The following is a 19,469-nucleotide window of genomic DNA, read 5'->3' as shown; positions in this document are numbered from 1 at the left end:
AGCGATAATCCCACTGCGTTTGTAGAATAATAATCAAAGACACCAGTCATTACCTTAATCCAAGAATCGGATGCGACGCAACATTTCACGTGATGTTTACTTCCGGCTTTTGGGACATTTCCATCAAGGAAAGACCACGATTTTGATTATCACCCCTATGTGCCCTTCTATTGAAAGATTGGAAGTATCAAATAAAGCCGAGTACCAATCTCGAGCCTGCGACTCATCATGGATAGATGAGGGTGTAAGTACCATGCCTGACCCTTTCAGGGTCAGAATGAATTGATTTGCGCCGGCATAAAGCAGCAAAGAATCATCAAGCAGAAACATCTGAGGGCTTCAAGGATGCTAAAACTCAGGTGAAAAGATAAATGTAGGAATTTTAAGTGCATTCTGGACTTTAAAGCTGCCCTTTGAGGATTCTCGACAGCGGCTGACCACTCGATCACATCACAACTTCACAAACTTGAAGTAATACAATACCTTAGGAAGCTCAACACACGCCAAATAACTCCTATTTTGACTCACTCCCCAAATAATGATGCATCCCTCCTTCCATCACTTCAGCATCTCCATTATCCCTCCTTCCAATAAGTATAAACCTTAACCTCCCAATGCATCAACGGCTCCCTTCCCACCCACTCAGCAGGCACATTCCTCCCCTGCGTAACCTCCCTCCAATCACCCCTTTCCCTCTCCGGCCAATTCGGAACAAAATACTCACTACCAGGTGTATCGAAATCCGTAAAATTAGCAACCACAACAACAGGTTCGTGACCAGGAGCTCCTCGTTTCCACGCCATGATCTTCCCACCCCGGCTGGAATCTACGTGGAAAAAATCCGTGTCGTTGTCTCCTAGGGCAGGGCAAGACTTCCGAAAATGGATGAGAGTTGAGACGTAATCGAAGATGCGGGAGCGCCAGTCTTGGGATTTGCGTTCGTAGTTCACAGGGTCGATCTGCTTCTCTGATGTGTCTCGGTCGTGTTGGTCGAGGAACTCTTCGCCTGCAAAGATCATGGGGATCCCAACGGCAGTCAGGAGTAGTGCATGAGCGAACTTGGCGCGACGTTCCATATCGACGACTCGGTTGCTGGAGAGGAAATTGTAGAGACGCTCTTTGCGGAAGCCTTCTGTGTCATGAGATGTGATGTAGTTAACTGCTTGAGCTCCATCCCAGAATGGATGGTTCGGATCTTGTCTACAGTCAACCATTTTACGGACTGTGTCTTCGAAATTATGGTCAGCGGATTCGCCCAAGATGACTGCTCGGATCCTTGCTTGGAAAGGCTCATTCCAGAGAGCATTCAGGGAGCCAGTTTGAATGAGGTCAAGCGGACAGCTCAGTTCTTCGCCGATGACGAGGAACTTGGAACTAAGAGGACTGATATATCTTTTACGATAGACAGCCGTTGCGTGTTCCTTGTAAGATCGAACAAAATCGTAGTTCGCAATGTTGTTCACGCTGTCCAGTCTGAGACCGCCGACCCCGAAATCTGACATCCAGCGATGGACATGTGCTTTGTGAAAAGCCCACGAAGGATTGACATCTTTGACTTTGCCTGCAAATATTCAGCATTAAATCATGGCAGAAAGAGGCCTCACATTACCTGACTCTGGATCGTATGTATTGGTGGTCCGAATGTACCGCCAGCTTCTTCCACCATACCCATCCCGGAGTTGATTGCCATCTGTATGAGGGGTATGCGATTGCCAACGTTCATTGTTACCAAATTCAGCCGGTGATCTTGGATCGATGTGAAACTGATCGTACGCGATGTATATATATGGATCATGTCCAAAAGCCATGACCACATCAGTGAAGAAGCGAACTTTCTTCTCGTGAATCTTATCAACGAGTTTGACAAGGGAAGTTGCAGTTCCAAGATTGAAATCAGTGGCGAAGTAGTTCGCAGTGGCATATCCCCACTCGCCAGTTGGTCGTGCATCCGCAGCTGGAAGAAGTTCAAGAGCATTCACGCCCAGATCTGCGAGAATAGCCTGCGTGGCAATTGCAGAGACAGATTTGAAGCGATCGCCAGCAGAGCCAGAGTCAAAGAGTGCTAGAACATCGGTGAACGTTCCAGTGTCCATTTCAACATTGCCAACTTTCGTGAATCGGGCCCAGGATGTTGGCAACTCATAGATGACCAAATGATTGTTGTCTGGAATGTTTTCGAGACTCGGAACTGCGAGGATATTAGCGATTGCTCGAGTATTTATATTCTGCTAACGATAGTGTGATCAATCTGAAATATTCTTGGGTGAAGCTGAGCTTACTTTTCACCTGACCAGGCTCATGGCCATCTCGATCGCAAGGCCACAGCTTTCCATCACGAAACTTGATCACAGAAGCTGGTTGTTGCTTGTCTCCCGTGAGTTTCGAGACTCTGTAATCCACATTGTACGCAATTGGATCCGTGACCTGCACTATGCCTAGATTCTCTGGAGACTCATCTTGGATCTCGAACCAGTAATGGTATGTGCCGTCACTTAATGCTGGTTGAATGTCACTGGGATCGATTTCCCACAAATCTTTGATCGTGCTTGTGAGTAGTCCTCGGAAGACTTGATTATACGTCGCAACGGTTGCTGGCGGGCTAGGATTGAATGTCCCGAGGACCAGCTGAGGAGGTCTGGAATTATCTGGCTGGCCAGGAATCCATAACACAAACTTGGACCTTCTTCGTTCCAAGAGATCGTAAGACATTGCCAACTTGGCTCAATAAAAGACTTGCTTGTGGAGATCGCTGAATGAAAAAATCATGAGGCAAGTGAAATTTTCAAATGGATTGTAGGCCGAGTGAGAATGTATGCCAAACAGGAAATGAGAAGCTGAAAGTAAGCGGCAGATTGGACCATCAGCTTTCAAGATGTGGAGGGCTGAAGATTACGATACATTGAGAGAGGTGCAGGAGTCAGAAAGAAGCTGCATTCAACCTATGCAGCGGGGAGTTGCGACCTTGGGGATACAGGCATTATGAGAGGTCGAACTGCCAGCCACAAAAGCCACGAGAAGGAAAGAACGTAACACAAAACTGGTCGCAGAACTTTTGGACAAGTGCTATTTGGAGCATTTCATCTAAAATTGAAGTACTATTCCCTTGAAGGCGACTGCTGTCTGACTGACATGACCAAATGAAAGAAGGGTTGGACAGGCAAGATAGCATGGCACGATGCAGCTTCGAGAAGCGAAGTAGATTTCGGGGCGTGAGACTTGTACGACCTGAGCTGCGCATTGGTCTCTGAACAGTGTATGCTCACTGTTTGGGTCTGGAGATCTAGACGTATGCGAATATGTTCTGGTGTATACCTAATATCCATGATGTGTTGTGATCATGACTAGATAGTGATATTATAATGGATGTTCTTGGAGAAGTTCAGGGGCTGTACAGTACGGAGGCTGGCTGGCGGACAACCCCTCACCAAGCCCGCCCCACATGACCACCACGCCAACCCTTAGGTATGGACTCCTGAACCTTCAAGCATCAATGATGTTCAGCAACATTCAAACCAATTATTCCTTCGGAGCAACACTTATGTTGCGATATACATTCTTACTTTCGCGACAGCGATGCATCATCAGCCCACTACTACACGCGTCGTCAGAGTCTTGTGACAAGGAAGTTGATCCGTCTTACACGCAAATAGCCCTGAATTTTGGCACCGTTCTGTCGTCCCCTCTGTATCTGGAGCCTTCGGACGTATCGAATTGTTTCTGCAACGGCATCATTATATAGGAACCGCGGGGATACCCGTCATATAATTGTTGTCCTATCAAAGGACACTGGACTAGGTCGGAGAAGCCCCAGTGGTTCTTCCCCCGCTCCGGTGCATTAGATGCCGTATGGAACCTCCCGTAGCAAGGCTGCAAGCAAGTTTATGTCCAAGATTATAAGTACTTACTTGTTTCCTCCCAATCTTATTCCTGTTCTGTCAGATTTCATTCTCCATCTTTGGTACTACCCCTCATTCAGTATGTCAAAGCCAGCCGGAGCTCCAAGTGGACCACCAGGCTTCCCTCCATTCGAAGCCTCTCTCTCAGACTTGACCAAATTATCTTCTGCAATCCATACTTCAATTACAGATTACGAGAATGCAAAGACCCCCAAGGAGAAAGCTGCAGCTCTGCAAAAGATCCAGGCCAGCTCCACCAGACTGTCCCGTACTACCACGCCTCTCCAGCAACAGTTCATGCAAATCAATTTCGGGCCTAACGTCAATGTTGCAATACGAATCGGACTTGAGATGGGTCTCTTCGTATGCCTTTGATTCCCGCTGATTCCACTTTGCTGATCATTGCAGACCGCACTCCCAACATCTGGTGACCCCTCCACCGTCGCCAACCTAGCCCGGCAGACAAACGCTCAAGAAGAATTCCTGTTCCGCATAGCACGAACCCTTGCCGTCTTCGACATCCTCCAAGAATGCGACTCTCCAACGTCCGATTTACCATCCTACAGTCATACGCCTTTCTCCCAATTCCTCACTCTACCACCCGCAGAAGCTTCCACTCGACATCTCTTCGACAACATGCTACATGCACAAGTCAACTCTGCGCGCGGATACTACCTCAAGTACGGCTTCAAGAATCCCGAAGACTCGAAGAACAGCCCGTTTAGCTTTGCGAATGGAAGGGATGATAAGGGCATCTTCGATATACTGGAAGAACAACCGGAGAGGATGAAAATGTTCAATAGTGCTATGGCGATACAGGCTACATTGGGGCTGAAGGATGTCCTCCTCACGTACCCATTCGACAAGCTGGAAGCCAACGAAGACGGTGTGGTGCTCGTCGATGTAGGAGGCGGAAAGGGACAAGTCATCAACGAAATCCAGACAGTATACCCCAACTTGCATGGCTCCATAATACTAGAAGACATGGAAATCGTTCTACAAGGCGGTACAATTGTCCCAGACGAGATCATCAAGCAGCCATATGATTTCTTCAAAGAAGAGCAACCGATCAAAGGTACCCTGCTACCCCCCTACTCTCCACCCCTCGTATCCCGCACTAATATTCCACAGGCTCAAACTATTTCCTCAAATCCATTCTCCACGACTGGCCCGACTCGTCCTGTCTCCAAATCCTTAAGAGCCTCGCCCCAGCCATGCGCGGCTCACCATCGTCGCGCCTCCTCCTCTGCGAACTTGTCCTTCCAGATCGCAACCCCACTATCGGCCAGGTTCTACGCGATATGAATATGCTTGTCATTGCAGGTAAGGAGAGGAATAAGTTGCAGTGGGAGAAATTGCTTGGGCTGGCAGGATATAAAGTTCTGGGCTATTATGGATTGGAGAGCCCGAATAGTAGTATCATTGAGGCGGTGCTTGATGAGTGAGGCCGTGAGGCATGGGGATGGTGGTGGGCATGAAGGGGAGAAATTGGAATCTCTACCTCATTCGTGGACTTCAGCTCTAATATATTTATAATCCGCTCATTTCTGATACCGAACACACTGGCAGACCATGCTTGAATGGTTTAATACGTGAGGGCCGGCGACTGTTACTAGTAAAACGCGAAGTGGGGACCTGTTTATTGACAGCCGAAGCGAGTTTGTTTGAACAGGCGATTCGACCGCCAGCCCCTCTCATTGATATAAGACAATCTTCGATTTTTCTCTTAATACCTTCGGGAAATGTATTGGACCACAGCCAGTGCTGAGCAGCCGGCCAATCGATCATCCACAGAATTTTCAACAGGGGGATCCTACCTACTCGGTGACCGGTGACGGATTAGGAAATAGTCACGTGGTATCATCCTACAGGCGTTTCACGAACCGCCTGCTGTTATTCTCGCCACTATTTCACAGCTGACTGACACTGCAAATCTTTCTAATGTATTTGAATATAAACTCTCGTCTGGATTAGCAACATTCTCATATTATCTTTACATTGCTCTAAGTCTCCTCCTCGCATCTTGACTTGCTGAATGGGGGCTCGAGGCTAGGTTGACGCTGAATCCGAAGTTGGTGAGCGAAGCTGGAATTGATACAAAAGACCCGCAACAATTCAGACGACGCCGATGCAAATATCTCTGTCAGTTGCACTTAGATCACCTGAGCAACCTCTTGACAAAAAGAGATCAGAAATACTTGGGCGACGACAATTTCCCCCAAGTCACCTGACCTGCTTCATGAGGAGTAAGGTACCTACCTACCTTGAAGCATCGCCTCTATACGCAAGAATACATAGACTGGCGGACTGGAGAATTTCAATGGGTTATATTGAATAGAAGCTTGCTAGCCGTCATGGATCCTCCATTTGTTAAGCTGAATCCGGATCAGAGACATAGCTCAAAGAGTTCGGATTCATCGGATGGGTTCAGCCTCCAGGGCTCAGTGTCAGGAGTATGTTTTGGTGTGCTGTCGGATGGGCATTTTTGCTGACTATTGATTAACAGTCTCAAAGCACTGCTCAGTCTACACCTCCAGGTAGCCCTCCATCAGATCCGGGCACGCACAACACTTCACGAGCCAGATATCATATGAAAGATATTGGCGAGTTTGCAGAGGCTCTTGAGACTGTACCTATCATTCCAATATTTTATAGCAGAAGAAAAGTTACTAAATTTCCCTCCAGTCAGCCAACCGAGCACTTCCGAATCGTGGACTTACCCGTTACAGAGACGTCCAAGTCCTGCTCCTGCGATGGGAAGAAGACGAGCTAGAAGTAGAATGGGAGCTCAACGATCTCGCCAAAGTCTTCGGAGACTACGGTTTCACCACCGAGACTTGGTTGATTCCAACGAAGTCACCGTTGAGGAAGATGATGGCAAAGGCGCTTGAGTTCATTGATGATCACGAAAATCCGGATACGTTACTCATTGTTTATTATGGAGGACATGCGAAGATCAATGAAGCGAGACAGTCGACTTGGTCATGGTAAATATCCCAATTCGTGCCAAAAACTCCTACCACTTCGGGACTTATTGTGTACAGTACTCGAAACATGAGTTATAGCTCCTTCGAATGGAACGCCTGCCAGAGTCTATTCGAACAATCCACATCAGACACCCTATTCCTCTTCGACTGCTGCTCCGCAGCAGCTGCAGCTTCATCTGTCCCAAGCCGCACAAACGCCATCACAGAAACCATCGCTGCATGTGGCTGGGAGACGTGGGCTCCTGAGCCTGGTCGTCACTCTTTCACCAATGCTCTCATTGAAGTCCTGGAAGAGTGGATCGACCGAAAATCGTTCTCGGCTGCGATGCTGCATAGTGAGGTTCTGTCTGTTCTTAAAGCGACGAGACCGAAGAAGAGACTCGAGATTAGCAAGACGCCTATTTACATTGTTACGACGTCGAATCCCAAGACTTGCAGTATTGAGATTCGTAGGCGATTTCAAGGCTCCATGAGCCAGAGCTACGCTCAATCCGAGCCATTTGCGTCAGACCAGGCACCGATACGAGCTTCTGTACCTGAAGTGGTAGAAGTCGACGACAAGTTTGACTTGTCATCACTCGTTGCGACACTGCCAGACAATACATTCACAATACCCCACATCATCATGTCGGTAGCCCTCGAGACAGATCAGCTGCTGGATGTCAACGCTTTCGAGCAGTGGATGAAGGACTTCCCCGCACTTGCCAAATACGCGAAGATACAGGGTGTCTACCAAAGTTATTCCACACTGGTACTGCTTTCTGTACCCGTGGCTGTGTGGAACCTCCTCCCAGAGAATCCAGCGTGTAACTTTGTCGGTTACACGAAGTCGGACAACTTGCTCAGGCCTAAGATTGACTCAAATAAAGGAGGAGTGACGGAGGGTATCGACGAGGTGGAGCCGGTGAAGCGTTGTTTAGCTGAGATTTCGTTCGATCAAGCCGAGTAAGTATACGGAGTAGCTTTCGTCATATTATCTGAGCCCCATGCTCCCCACCTTCCCATTCCCCAAGGTATCATCTCACAAGAGGAGATCCTTGACATCCATATCGAAGAAGTAGTCATGGCATAAATGAATTACTGACAACAATACAGTGTCGCCATACCTGCCTTCAAGTTTAATCCACCTGCGACCCGGGGACTTAGATGGCCATCACTTGACCCATTCATGTTGACGCCACGAACCTCTCGCGAGACATCACAATTAGCTATTAACTACACACAAAGCCCAATCTCCAGCTCACGACCAAGCCTCGAAGCAGCAATCACGCAGAGCCTAGGACTTCCGCCAAAACATTGGGCGCTTACGGTCCAGCATAGTACAGGCGAGGTCAAGAACTTCACATCGTCATCGCTGGCACCATATTGCGACGAGATATTGACGATTAAGTTCACCAAGAAATTTAAGAAGTACACCGAGCGAGCTGATGGCCCAAAGTCACAACAAGTCGAATATAATTCAGGTCAGTAAATTGTACTATGCTCTGATTCCAATACTGAATGCCAAGCAGGCTACTACAGCGAAGAATCCAGCACAAGCCTACGCCCTCAGTCTCGTGTCGGCTACCACGATTGGGATTCCGACGAATCCGGTGACCTCGTATTAGTTCAGAAGGGCAAACGGCGCCAACCTCACTGGACCCCCGATTCCGAAGAATCCGAAGAAGAATTATTCGCACCCCTCCCAAACACCAAGCAAAAACCCACAACACTGAGAATAGGAAACGAAAAAGAGCTGGAGAAGTTCTACCACGCGCGATTCACCGAACTTCAGAATACGCCATGCAAGATCCTAGCTAAAGCTTTCGTCAAAGCCGTTGAACCGAGGAAACAATCGAGATATCCTTACAGCAAGGGCCAGATAAACGCGCCACCATGGTGGCCTGCGCTGAGTGGGACGAATTCGGTGCGGCATAAGGATCCGGACCATCTGTTCAAACAAGGCACGTATTCTTCTAGACCCAACCTAAATTCTAGCGATAAAGCTAACAACAAACAGAGCGCATCCAACTCCTCGTCCACATCCTCCGCATGAGCATGGAGCCTGTCGCATCCCAACACCCCTCCTTCCAAGACCAAGATATCAACATCCAGAAACTAGAAGGTGTCTCTTCCGAAGCATTATTTTCATGGTTCATAGATCCTGAGAATCCAGAAAACATGTTTCGCGCGCCATTGATGCGAGAGCTGTTCACAGTCGCAAAGTATGAGGAGCGGTATAAGAATGGTGAAATTGGTAAGCTTCCTTTATTTTGGGTTTGGAGACTGAAACTGAGATATGGCTAATACTGCTGTAGATGCTGATACGGAGATCTCTGTCATGTATCTGGGCAGTCTAGAAGAGGAGTCTGGTGAGGATGAGGATGAGGATGTGGCAGTAATTGATATGCACGCTGCGCCAACTTCTACCGTGGTGGAGAATCAAACGCCAGGGCCTGCACGCGGTTCAAGTTATCTTGAACTTGGGAATCAATGGCGGCATGGATTGAATTAAAGTTCTAGTTTTTGTTTATACACAATATAATCCTTCGCTTGACCAAAAGCTTCGAACATTCCTTCTCCCAAGTGTCGTCGCCCACCAACCTGGGGGGAGGTCTCCGATCTCGCTTAAAATTCCCGCCCCACTCTCATCAACATCAACAAAAACCCAAAACAAAAGACCAAAAACATCACCAGAAGCTCACACAAACCACAAGACCCGCCTAAATTCTTCGCCTCCATCCAAAAATCTATACACAAACAAAATGGCCAAAAACAGCAAAACTCGACTGGAAGCCCAACACTCGGATGCGTGAGAGGTCCCAGTTTACTATACGCAACTTAATATGTTTTCTAACGATTCCGCCGTGTTTGTTGTTAGATATTTGGTTTTGGATACGGTGTTGGCGACTCGGAAGAACCGGGTTCGCCCCTGTTCAGGACGGTGGCCCGGTTGTGGTAGGGAATTTGCTTATTTCGTTATATTTGTGATTCAGAGGTGGATGGATTTTTGGTGGGAGTTGGGCGAAGTTGGATTAGATGTTGGCATGCCGGTGAAATTGATGGTCTCAGCAACCAGCAACACCCTGCCGTTGCTGATCTCCACCGACCTGCAACATCACCAGTGTATCGCAGCTTTCGTTGTCGTCCATCGAGGATCCAATTCGGATCGGTTGTGAAGAATCTCTATTCTGTAGCTGGACTGGCTCTTGGCATTTTGTGTTTCGCTTTTCGGGTAATCCTCCATGGCTGGGAGTGGTTGATTTGACCAGTATCTGTACATGCTCCCCTCCAAGCTCCTCAGCATCTTGAAGTTCACGACTCAAAGCAGAAGGCTGTTTTGACCTCAGAAGATGACCTAATCTGCTCCCAAACTCACGAGTCTTGCTCGATTCCCATGTGGCCATGTGCACACCATCATGAGTCCTGGATATTCGTTGCAAGAGACCTCGTTGATTGAGGACTAATTTTTCTTTTGTGATTGTGGCGTGTGGTACCGTAAGCTGAGTCTGCAATACCGTGAAACCTTTCGGGGTGCCAGAGATAGGATTTTCCGAATTACACAGCGCTATACAGTCCGTGGTAGGATCGTACTCCTTGTGGATTAAACAAGCATCATTCACAATGGCATACACAGCAGTGAGGTGGGAGTCTTCCAGAAACGCTACCCAGCGGTTCAACCGTGTCTGAACAGGCATCGAAAGTTCTCTCTGTCCGTTCAATAGTGCCGCACCAAAGCCAGAAGCTGACATCCCAGTCTTATCAAGTAGTTCGAGAACGCAGCATACAAGTTCTGCCATGTGAGTGCGTGACTTGTGGTGCTTAAGCCAAACATCAACAATGGCATGATCAGATGAGCTAAGCAAAGCTGATCGGAGGTCTAACCCAAAGTCTTTTTCTTTCCAATCAGGAAACTGGCGCTCCAGCAGAGATTGGACTTGTTTCATTGCGATAACATCGCGAAGCTTCACGCGGCGAGCGTTGCCGGTGCAGTGGCTGATTTCAACGCCTAGGTATAAGTTCAAGACGTGGGGGTTGGCTCTGCTTGGCTGATTTGTCCACGTGTTCCATACGGACCGCTTCTGAGTTATACATGGCACCTTTTTCTGTGTGCCCATCACGGAGATACCAATATATTGCGAAGCGGTGAATCCGACTTGACGTTCATCGTAGGCCCAGCTCCCAGCCATCGTACCGAGAGGGCTCATGCATAGCCCATAATCGCGCTCTAGATCATAGAGCGAGTAGGTACATTTGGGATTGATACCCAGAGCTGGTAGAAAGTTTGCTCCGATGAGCAGCTTTTGTGTCTTTGGGATGAGAGCACTTTCTTGCAGCTCGACTATACAATAGCGCGGCAGTGGTGATCCAGGCAACCAGTGACATGACACAGCACCTTCGATAGGACATGGAGCGTCCTGCGTGACGCGAACTATTCGGCCTGTGCCAATGTTTATCTGTTTGTAGTAATCCGAATGGTCATTTCCTGCAGAGACTAGCCAGATTGGTCCCCACGTCTCCGCCAGAGCTCTGAACGTTGTCAGAATTGATAGGGGTGCTGCGAACGAATCTCGTTCGACATTCCACTAAAACTCCCATCATTAATATCAAGTCAGATGATCTTATTTCATATAATGTCAGAGATCAACAACGTACCAGCAGTTGGAATGTCCAGACCTCTTGACTACCGACAAATTCGTCCAGACAGGCTAGTCGTTGAAGAGAACATTTGAAGCCTACTGAGTCTCCCAAGTCCACTACTATCTCTCGCTGTTCTTCACCTAAGTAGTCTAGATCAAATCCAGTGCCATGAGATCCCATGTATAAGACTAGACCTAAATCTAAGAACAAGACCAGAGTTCTACAAAGATGTAGAAGGTTGCAACTCTGGAGAAGCGCTGGATTTTCAATGCAAAGCTTTGCCATGAATATCTGTAATGCAGGCAGGAGGGTATCCACCAAAGTTGTGACTGTCAACCGGTGTGACTTTGGCTGGCCGTCTCGGAACATAATTCCTAAGATGGTATCCCCAATAGCGTCGTGCAAGTCAGCCACAAGATCCCTGGGCACTTCGACCATTTCTGCAATGCCGGTTGACCGGAAAATCAGAACCGTCACGAGGTCGATATCTAAATCTTCAAGCATGTTGAGAATATTACATAGAACCATGTAACTCTTGCCAAGACTCAGTACGGTGTCTGGAGAAGCCGTCGGGTCAAACGAGGCCTTGCGAGCAAAATACCGATCGAGACACCTCCAAACCTCCAAGCTGCAGTGAGAACTTGCATACATGCCGTCTGCGCTCTTGATAGCATCATTGTTGAATCTCCCGGCGGTTTTAAAATACTCCGAGCTTTCCATAACGGTCATCTCGCGGCTGTCGAGCTTTTCGTAGTAAGTTTCAGGGCTGAGAAGACACTCGTCGTCGTCAAAGAGAAGCTTCGGATCTGCAACGGCTCTGTGAACAGGCCTTTGGGTTTGCCTTCGGATCTTTCGAGAATTCTGTGGCTGTTCAAACAAGGATGGATTGTCAACCGCTGTCGGCATGGGACTGGTGTCTATCATGTCGTCCTTCTGGAATCTCGTCTTCGCAATAGTTATGAGTACCATGTGAACTGTGGCATTTTCTCCGATTCGATAGTACTTTAGATCTCGCTCGTCTGTCATCTGTTTTCCAGAATATGTCAAGTAAAAATCTGCCTTGATGATGTCGATCGTATCCTGGATTTTTTGCTTCAAACTGGCTACAGTATCATCACCACTGACGTCAAAGTCCCATCGCACTGCAGATCAGTCAGTAAATTCCATAGGATTGGGATGCAAATATGCCGCTTTTGTTATCCAGTAGACGCCGAGGGGAAGGCTACAGGAGGACATGTCGACTTACCTCCTGACAGACTCACTACGTATATGCGCATTTTGATGTATGGGTATACTGAAAAGAGGGAGACAGAAGGCTGGGTATGTGATCCAAATTTTGACGGGATCGGAGAACGACATGTGGTTTCGAAATCGGCGCTTGAGTAGAGCTGAAAGATTCATCTGTTTTGTGGCTGGTCATGTGCTTTCGTGGCGCATATGCACATGTGTGACTTGTACAACGGAATACTGATGTCGGGCTGAAGCATTGTGGAACTTGGGTAGGGATTATATTCTATAGGGATATTTCAAAACAACACAATCCATCAGTAAGAAAGAGTAATATTGTATGAGACTACCTGGCTACTCCAAAAACTTCCCATAAAATTTTGTTATTTGGCATTGGTTCCCGTTGGTGTTGGTTCAATTTTGTTTCAGTGAAGTAGGTAGTCGCTTAGAAAATTGACAGGGCACGAGAAGCGACTTGGATTTATTTCGCAACATTGATTACTCAAAAGGAGACGGGATTAAGTACTAGTGATACAAATTTGTTTCATTTGCTACCGGGGGAAGTCGCATGATTGCAATGTACAAGCCCCCACATTTGACACAAAAAATGCGTTCGTTGAATTGCAAGACAGATGTGCCGATTTCAGCACCGGAAACGTTCAGACCGTCCACTAAGTACCAACACTGCTGGACATCGATCGGTTGAACATGCGCCAGGAGAGGAACAGTGGAATGTGTTGCCGTTATAATTACCTACTTGTGCCAAGGGCATCGATTAGTTGCAGACTTTTTTAAAGTGAAAGAGGCTTTTGTAATAGAAGTTTTTTGGATTACGAAAAAGAGATAGCGTTGGGGTTTCCCCTTGAACAGTTCGCCTTTCTAGCGGACATGTTCCTGAACATACCCAGCGCTCGGGCGACATTTACAGTGGAGACCAGCGCTATCCTACCTACACTAGGCACGGGACGATCCGTTCATTTAAACCTCCTTCGAGGCCATCTCTCAACCTCCTCCATTTCTGTTCCAGGTCTTCGCAATGGTGCACATGAAATTATCCAGGCTCGATATCCATATGAATTTGACTGGTCTCTAGACACCTTTGGCTTCTCTTGGCCGGACAGTGCTCCGAGGGACTTTGCCCAGATTGTGGCTCGCGCCGCACAATTGAAGCGATTCCAAGTTTCCAGGAAAAAGTACACTGTCTTCAGTTACCCCTTTCCAGTTGCTTTACAAGTACATCTCTTTCTTCTCATTTTCATTTGATATACTTGTCGTTCCTTATCACCTGTAAGTACGTTGATATTCCGCAGAAAGATAAATGAAGACAATGTCCTTGAGGTCTTGGATCTACGAACCCTTGTCTTGAAAAGTACCCCGCGATCAGAATTTCCCCATCTCTGCTATGGAATACAGAACAGGCGACGTTCCACAGGATGCTGGTCTTCCCGTCATCATTGGAGCCGGTAGGTTCGAACCGACATGCCGCTGTTCTACACCGCCATGTCACTGAATCTTTTCAGGCTGTACCGGCCCTGGCCTTGCGATGCCCAGGGATTGAAGAAGATGCCAACATACCTTGGTATTTTTGCCACCAAAAGCAACCATCCCAACTAACAAGAGATAGAAAAGCATTCCGGTCATCGTCTTCGAAAAGAATGCTGCGATATCATCCCTTAGCGCGAGAGATTGGAACATGGACTTCACTGGGGCGTGTCCACCCTGAACTCGTTGATGCCAGATTCCTCCAGCGCCAAATTTCAATCCGTACAAGTCGACCCGAATGCCCCAACCAAAGCCATCGACAACCTAGCTATCCTCAATGGCGCAGGCAAAATATTGAGCGCACCTGAGGTCCCGAACTTCCATCGCCTGCGACGCTCGAAACTGCGGAACCTGTTATCGAAAGAACTCGACATACGATGGAACAAGCGATTGAAACATCTGGTGTATGAACAAGACGGAGAAGGGTCACGGCTGTTTTTGGAGATGGCGAAAATGTTACTGGCAGGTTGATTGTTAGTGCAGATGGCGCAAAATCGACTGTTCGGTCCCTTCTCCTTGGACCGGAAAAGGCAGCTTCAACTCGACTTCCATATTCTGCGACTTTCGTACAGTCGAAATTTACAAGCGAACAAGCACTCTTTCTGCGCTCTTTTCATCCTCTCTACATAGCTGCACCGCATCCAGACGGATACTTCGCGTTTTTTGGACTGCAAGATGCGTCGGAGGTGGACAAACCGGAAGACTGGACATTCTTCTTCTACATTTCTTGGAACTCATCGATAGAACAGCAAGGAAGAAACTTGGGAATAAGGCGAGACTTGCACAAGTGAAAGAGAAATCGAAGGAATACTGCGAACCACGGAAGAGCACATTCGAGTGGGTGTCTGAAGATGAAGCCGCCTGGTATTTCGACCTCTCGGTGTGGGATCCCAGCCTAACTGAGCATAATTGGGACAACAAGAATGGGAGAGTTACTCTCATTGGAGACGCGACTCATCCGATGACTTAATGTACGCTACGTTTCCTTTGTGACTGTCAGCTACTGATGCCTAGATGCCGAACGTGGGCAAAGACTCAACCATTCCATCATCGATGCAGGCAGACTCGTCGAGTCACTGACGACGACCACACAATCCCAAGTCTCTGCAATTGAAAGTTACGTCGCAGAGATGAAATTTAGAGCTGGAGAAGAATTTAGACTCAGCGTCATGAATACAGGTATGTTGCATGACTGGAAGAAGGTGCTTGAAAGCCCAGTCATGAAGGCTGGATTGAAAAAGAACAAGTGAGACTGAAAACGATTTTGACAATGATCTGCGTTTTGCTTGCGTATTCAACCGAGTTGCCTATCTCTGTGACTAACTTGTGAGTCTTTCGAAAGATTGATTGCCGTCGTGCTGGGGAGCGGGTATGTAGTCAGCTCATGATGACAATATCGCCATCTCGTCTTACACCTCTCTCACCTGCTTTATCACCGTGTGTGAATCTTGCACTTCTCTTGCACCATGAGAACCGTCACCGACTTCATCGCCTCCCATAATCACCGTCATCTACACACCAGAAAAAAACCGCAAAAGGGAAACAAAGCACGTTTCTAAAATAATCATGGGTGATACGAGCCTCAGATCCCATGACCATCGGCACACGCTGTTACTAATTCCCACGGCCCCCAACAGAGTCACTAAAGATCATACCGACTACACGCCCCAGCCTCGTCGAAAATATATCTTCAACTATTGATCTGCAGTACTGCTGACTATACCGGCACTTAAGTGCAAACCATCCCTGACGACTGGGTCCGATTCTTTTGTTTCGTCAGGGACTTCAGCCTCCTTCTGTCACACCTGGCCGACGTAAGACACTCCATTCGATTTGCTTTCCGTAGGGCTGGACAGAAATACCGGCGGGTGTATCGTAACACTCATACGCCCTGCTCCTTTCTCCGTCTCCCATCCATTGGTTCTCTCTCGTTCTGCCGCCCCTCCAATGGGCAAACAACATTCTGCTGACAACTTCGAGGAATGCTGACAACCCACACACGTACCCGTCCCGAACCCAATTGTTCCTCCCACCCACCTTCAACATGTCTCACATCCATCTGAGTAGTCAATACAGGCAGAAACAAACCACGTTTTCGGTTCCTGACCACGGTGCCAACTCGATCACAAATGTCTCCACTCCGCCGTCAGCCTGGCCAAACAAAATATTGCATCCAAGCTAATATCCAAATGCCAATCCCGATACTCAGCAGAAGCCTTTATGCATCCCCCATCTCGCATCATTCATCCTCAGAAAGCCACAAGGCAGAGTGAATAATCCCCACTAACAAAATACTAAACCTAGATCTCCTCGTCAACTCAAATTCGTGAGTCGAATGCTCAGTCTCAAACATCAATTCAGTGTCCAGACTACAATATCAAAGCCTCCCATTATTTAGGCAAGGGATATTTGACGACAAAAGACGATAGCCACAGTGCAAAAGAAGCCTGGATATCGAATCCAATCCAGCCGGCCCCACGGCCCCCCAACTCCCCGCCCGATTCCCGACCCAATAGCCTTCCCCTCTGTTTTGGCTTCGAAGCTACCGAACTGCGGCCATGCAGCTACTGTAACGACGTTCTAAAGCAATGCACCGAATGTTCTCTACTGACTTAGTAATGCTCCGACATGCGTGTGCAGACGCCCGTTTTCATGAAAGGACCCAGAAACAAAAGATGGTTAATTTATCAGGCTTTCGATTTCGATGAAGAAGAGAGGAGATGTATATTTCTGTGTGTGTGGAGAAGTAAGTGGGTGTCTCAGATTCGCGGGCCCCAATCCCAAGGCTTAGACGAGATCGATAATCGTATTTATTATCGAATCTCGATATCCGATTTCCCTTTCTGGGCATCAAGGCTTAACATCAAGGCAAGGCATGGCAAGGCTTCTCCACAGTCATGCAGACAGACTTCTCTGAGCCTTCCATGCAGCTACCTAACCACCACACACGGCCCACAAGGAGGCCAGGACCAGGACAGCCCAGCGAGATATGTCTACCGGACCATACGGTACGACCCCAAATGCCACCGAAGCGTGCAAGAAACGTGTCGACCCTGTCTGTTCTTGCATAGTCTCTCCACTTCTCGATGATTAATCTCCCGGTTTCAGTTCACTGCTCTCCTACCACGGTACTCTACCTCTCCATCAAAGCCTATTGCTGCAGCCAGCTGGTAAACCCCACCAGTCGATTAAGACAGAATCCCACGAATGTGGGATCTGGATGAGTAATTTGCTCAAGCCTTACGTTGATGGCTTCTTACTGGTGGATGAAGAATCGACTCTTGGGAAGTGGTACGATTTTCTTTCTCTTGAACTGCTTTTCGAGGGTTATGGAGATGCAGATGAAGGTGCAGATACGGAATTTGGGAATCGAGACATAGATGGAAGGTATTACGCTACATGCAGTCTGATGGGAAAGATAGAAAGGCTAGAGGAGGGGAAATCACACTTGGAAAAGAAGGTATCCCTAGTCTCTTTTTAGCATCCCTTCTTGTGAAGCTACCATTCCACTAGCCCTCTAAAGAAGCCGAGCCACACATTGATACACAATCACAAGTAACCAACCAGAATATTTAGAAGTTCTCTTTTTCTATTCTTCCTATCATCTGGCTGTCTAAATATCAAAGTGACCTTTCCGCTTGATAAGAGTCACATCCACCTCCTGCCCCGCCCGAGCTTTCCGGGCCGCTCTCCTCCCCTCTATTCCATCGCTAGCCGACGGCCAAGCTCGCTTCAATCCAATCAAAACAAACACATCACTGTTTACTGTAGCCTACCATAGGTCTAAGTACCATAAAAATATCATTGAACTGGAACGACCTTCCCTATTTTGACTTCTGGCTCCGGCGGCTCGGATTCCGTTAAGTGTCCGTATGTGTATTTGAGTTTTTGAACGTGGAGAGACTCCAATCCCACAGGTACGTCTAAGCGTGCAGTCCTGGGAACAAAAGTTAAGGCAGTGAAAGTGTGAAATGAACTTGACGAGTGACAGCAAGTATAATGACGTATGAAAGCGCTCGCTAAGTCCAAAATATCGTACGAGTTTTCGGCATTGAATTATTCCCCCATGACATGCATCCCGCTCTCCTGCATTCTACATTGCTACCTATTTTGCAACGTCCCGTATCCTGCTGTACCCATCCTCCGTCGTTGTAGAAACCAATCGGGGCCAGTCGTACTGTATGCACACACCGTCGTACAATCCAGCCAATAGTCAGTCTCATACCAGATTCCACAGTCTACCGGAGGCGCTGCATAAGGGACCTTCCTCTCACCACCCACATACAGGGCGAGGCAAGGTAAGGCAAGTAAAGTAAGGTGAATTAAGTCGACCCCAAAAAATCACATTGTATGAGAATTGAAATCAAGATTAATTCAAGCTCCAAGAAATGATCCCATTTGAAACAGACGACGGAACAATAGACACTGAGAAATTCTTCCCCCACATCCCACAAATCCGTCTGCGCCTCCCTCCCACGCCCTGTAGAGCTAGCAACCCGAAAGAAGCCTGAAAGAAATTGATGAACGAGCTCGGCTCGTGGTTTACGGGGATGCCTGCCTTGCCAGAGTGTAGGATCTGCTTCTGTAAATAGAAACAGAATAAATTAAAAATAATTCTGGTTGAACTTGTATTTGGGGTACAGTACATCAAAGATGCAATAGAACTGGTTTCAGAAAAGTAAACAGTTTTGATGAGCGAGAAACACGAATACATGTGTGAAGGTCCCGCGTATTCTTTGTGATTTCCACAGCGGCGGGGAGAGCTCCGGCCCAGCGTCTGGAAGCGAGAATTTGACAGGAGGTTCAGATGAGATCTTGACCAATTGAAGTCGAGGTCTCGTATTTGAGGCGTATTTGAAGGACCCTCCTGTCGATAGACCGAAAAGGAATATTTCATTCCAGTGTTGAATGGATTTGGGTTTTTTCTGCAGAGAACAGTCTATCTCCGTACTGTGCCCTGCAAAGACGTAAAGTCCCTTTTCGCAGGACCTTTGAGCAGGACGAAAGGAAATAGGTTTCGCCGCATCGTGAAAGTACCTCGTGAAGATGCATTCAGCGATATGAAAGTGAGATATGTAACGTTTCGTCTCGTCTCGTCTCGGTTGTAGCGCAGCAGAGGTAGGTAGGTACATTAGGTACCTTGCAGTATTACCCAAGAATCATTGCTTACGAAGACAGCCCATATCGCCTCCCGTGA

The 19,469-nt window shown here is 47.7% G+C and overlaps 3 protein-coding genes across 4 annotated transcripts; 2 read left to right on the top strand and 1 right to left on the bottom strand.

Moving 5' to 3' along the window:
• Window positions 1-354: 354 nt before the first annotated feature.
• ONS95_012945 (uncharacterized protein) lies at window positions 355-3,130 on the bottom strand. Its single transcript, XM_058506567.1, has 3 exons — window positions 2,280-3,130; window positions 1,610-2,188; window positions 355-1,561 (listed from the first exon to the last, which is right to left on the bottom strand). The coding sequence occupies exons 1-3, from the start codon at window positions 2,707-2,709 to the stop codon at window positions 576-578; spliced, it is 1,995 nt and encodes a 664-aa protein (XP_058357297.1). The 5' UTR covers window positions 2,710-3,130; the 3' UTR covers window positions 355-575.
• A 201-nt stretch (window positions 3,131-3,331) lies between these two features.
• On the top strand, window positions 3,332-5,541 carry ONS95_012944 (uncharacterized protein). Its single transcript, XM_058506566.1, has 3 exons — window positions 3,332-4,259; window positions 4,305-4,971; window positions 5,028-5,541. Exons 1-3 carry the CDS (start codon window positions 3,840-3,842, stop codon window positions 5,339-5,341), a joined length of 1,401 nt encoding a protein of 466 aa, XP_058357296.1. The 5' UTR covers window positions 3,332-3,839; the 3' UTR covers window positions 5,342-5,541.
• A 268-nt stretch (window positions 5,542-5,809) lies between these two features.
• Window positions 5,810-11,126, top strand: ONS95_012943 (uncharacterized protein). 2 transcript variants are annotated; one of them, XM_058506564.1, is made up of 8 exons: window positions 5,810-6,349; window positions 6,403-6,525; window positions 6,582-6,883; window positions 6,941-7,828; window positions 7,979-8,346; window positions 8,395-8,826; window positions 8,883-9,119; window positions 9,181-11,126. In XM_058506564.1, the coding sequence occupies exons 1-8, from the start codon at window positions 6,251-6,253 to the stop codon at window positions 9,375-9,377; spliced, it is 2,646 nt and encodes an 881-aa protein (XP_058357294.1). In that variant the 5' UTR covers window positions 5,810-6,250; the 3' UTR covers window positions 9,378-11,126. The 2 variants fall into 2 exon arrangements, with proteins under 2 accessions (XP_058357294.1, XP_058357295.1); XM_058506565.1 differs by having other exon boundaries at window positions 6,403-6,883.
• Window positions 11,127-19,469: the final 8,343 nt, after the last annotated feature.

This window comes from Cadophora gregata, assembly GCF_030347475.1.
Source record: "Cadophora gregata isolate MNR1 chromosome Unknown scaffold_7, whole genome shotgun sequence".
Lineage (NCBI taxonomy): Eukaryota > Fungi > Ascomycota > Leotiomycetes > Helotiales > Ploettnerulaceae > Cadophora > Cadophora gregata.
The sequence above is the reverse complement of the archived record's forward strand: the minus strand, read 5'-3'. Positions and strand labels throughout refer to the sequence as shown.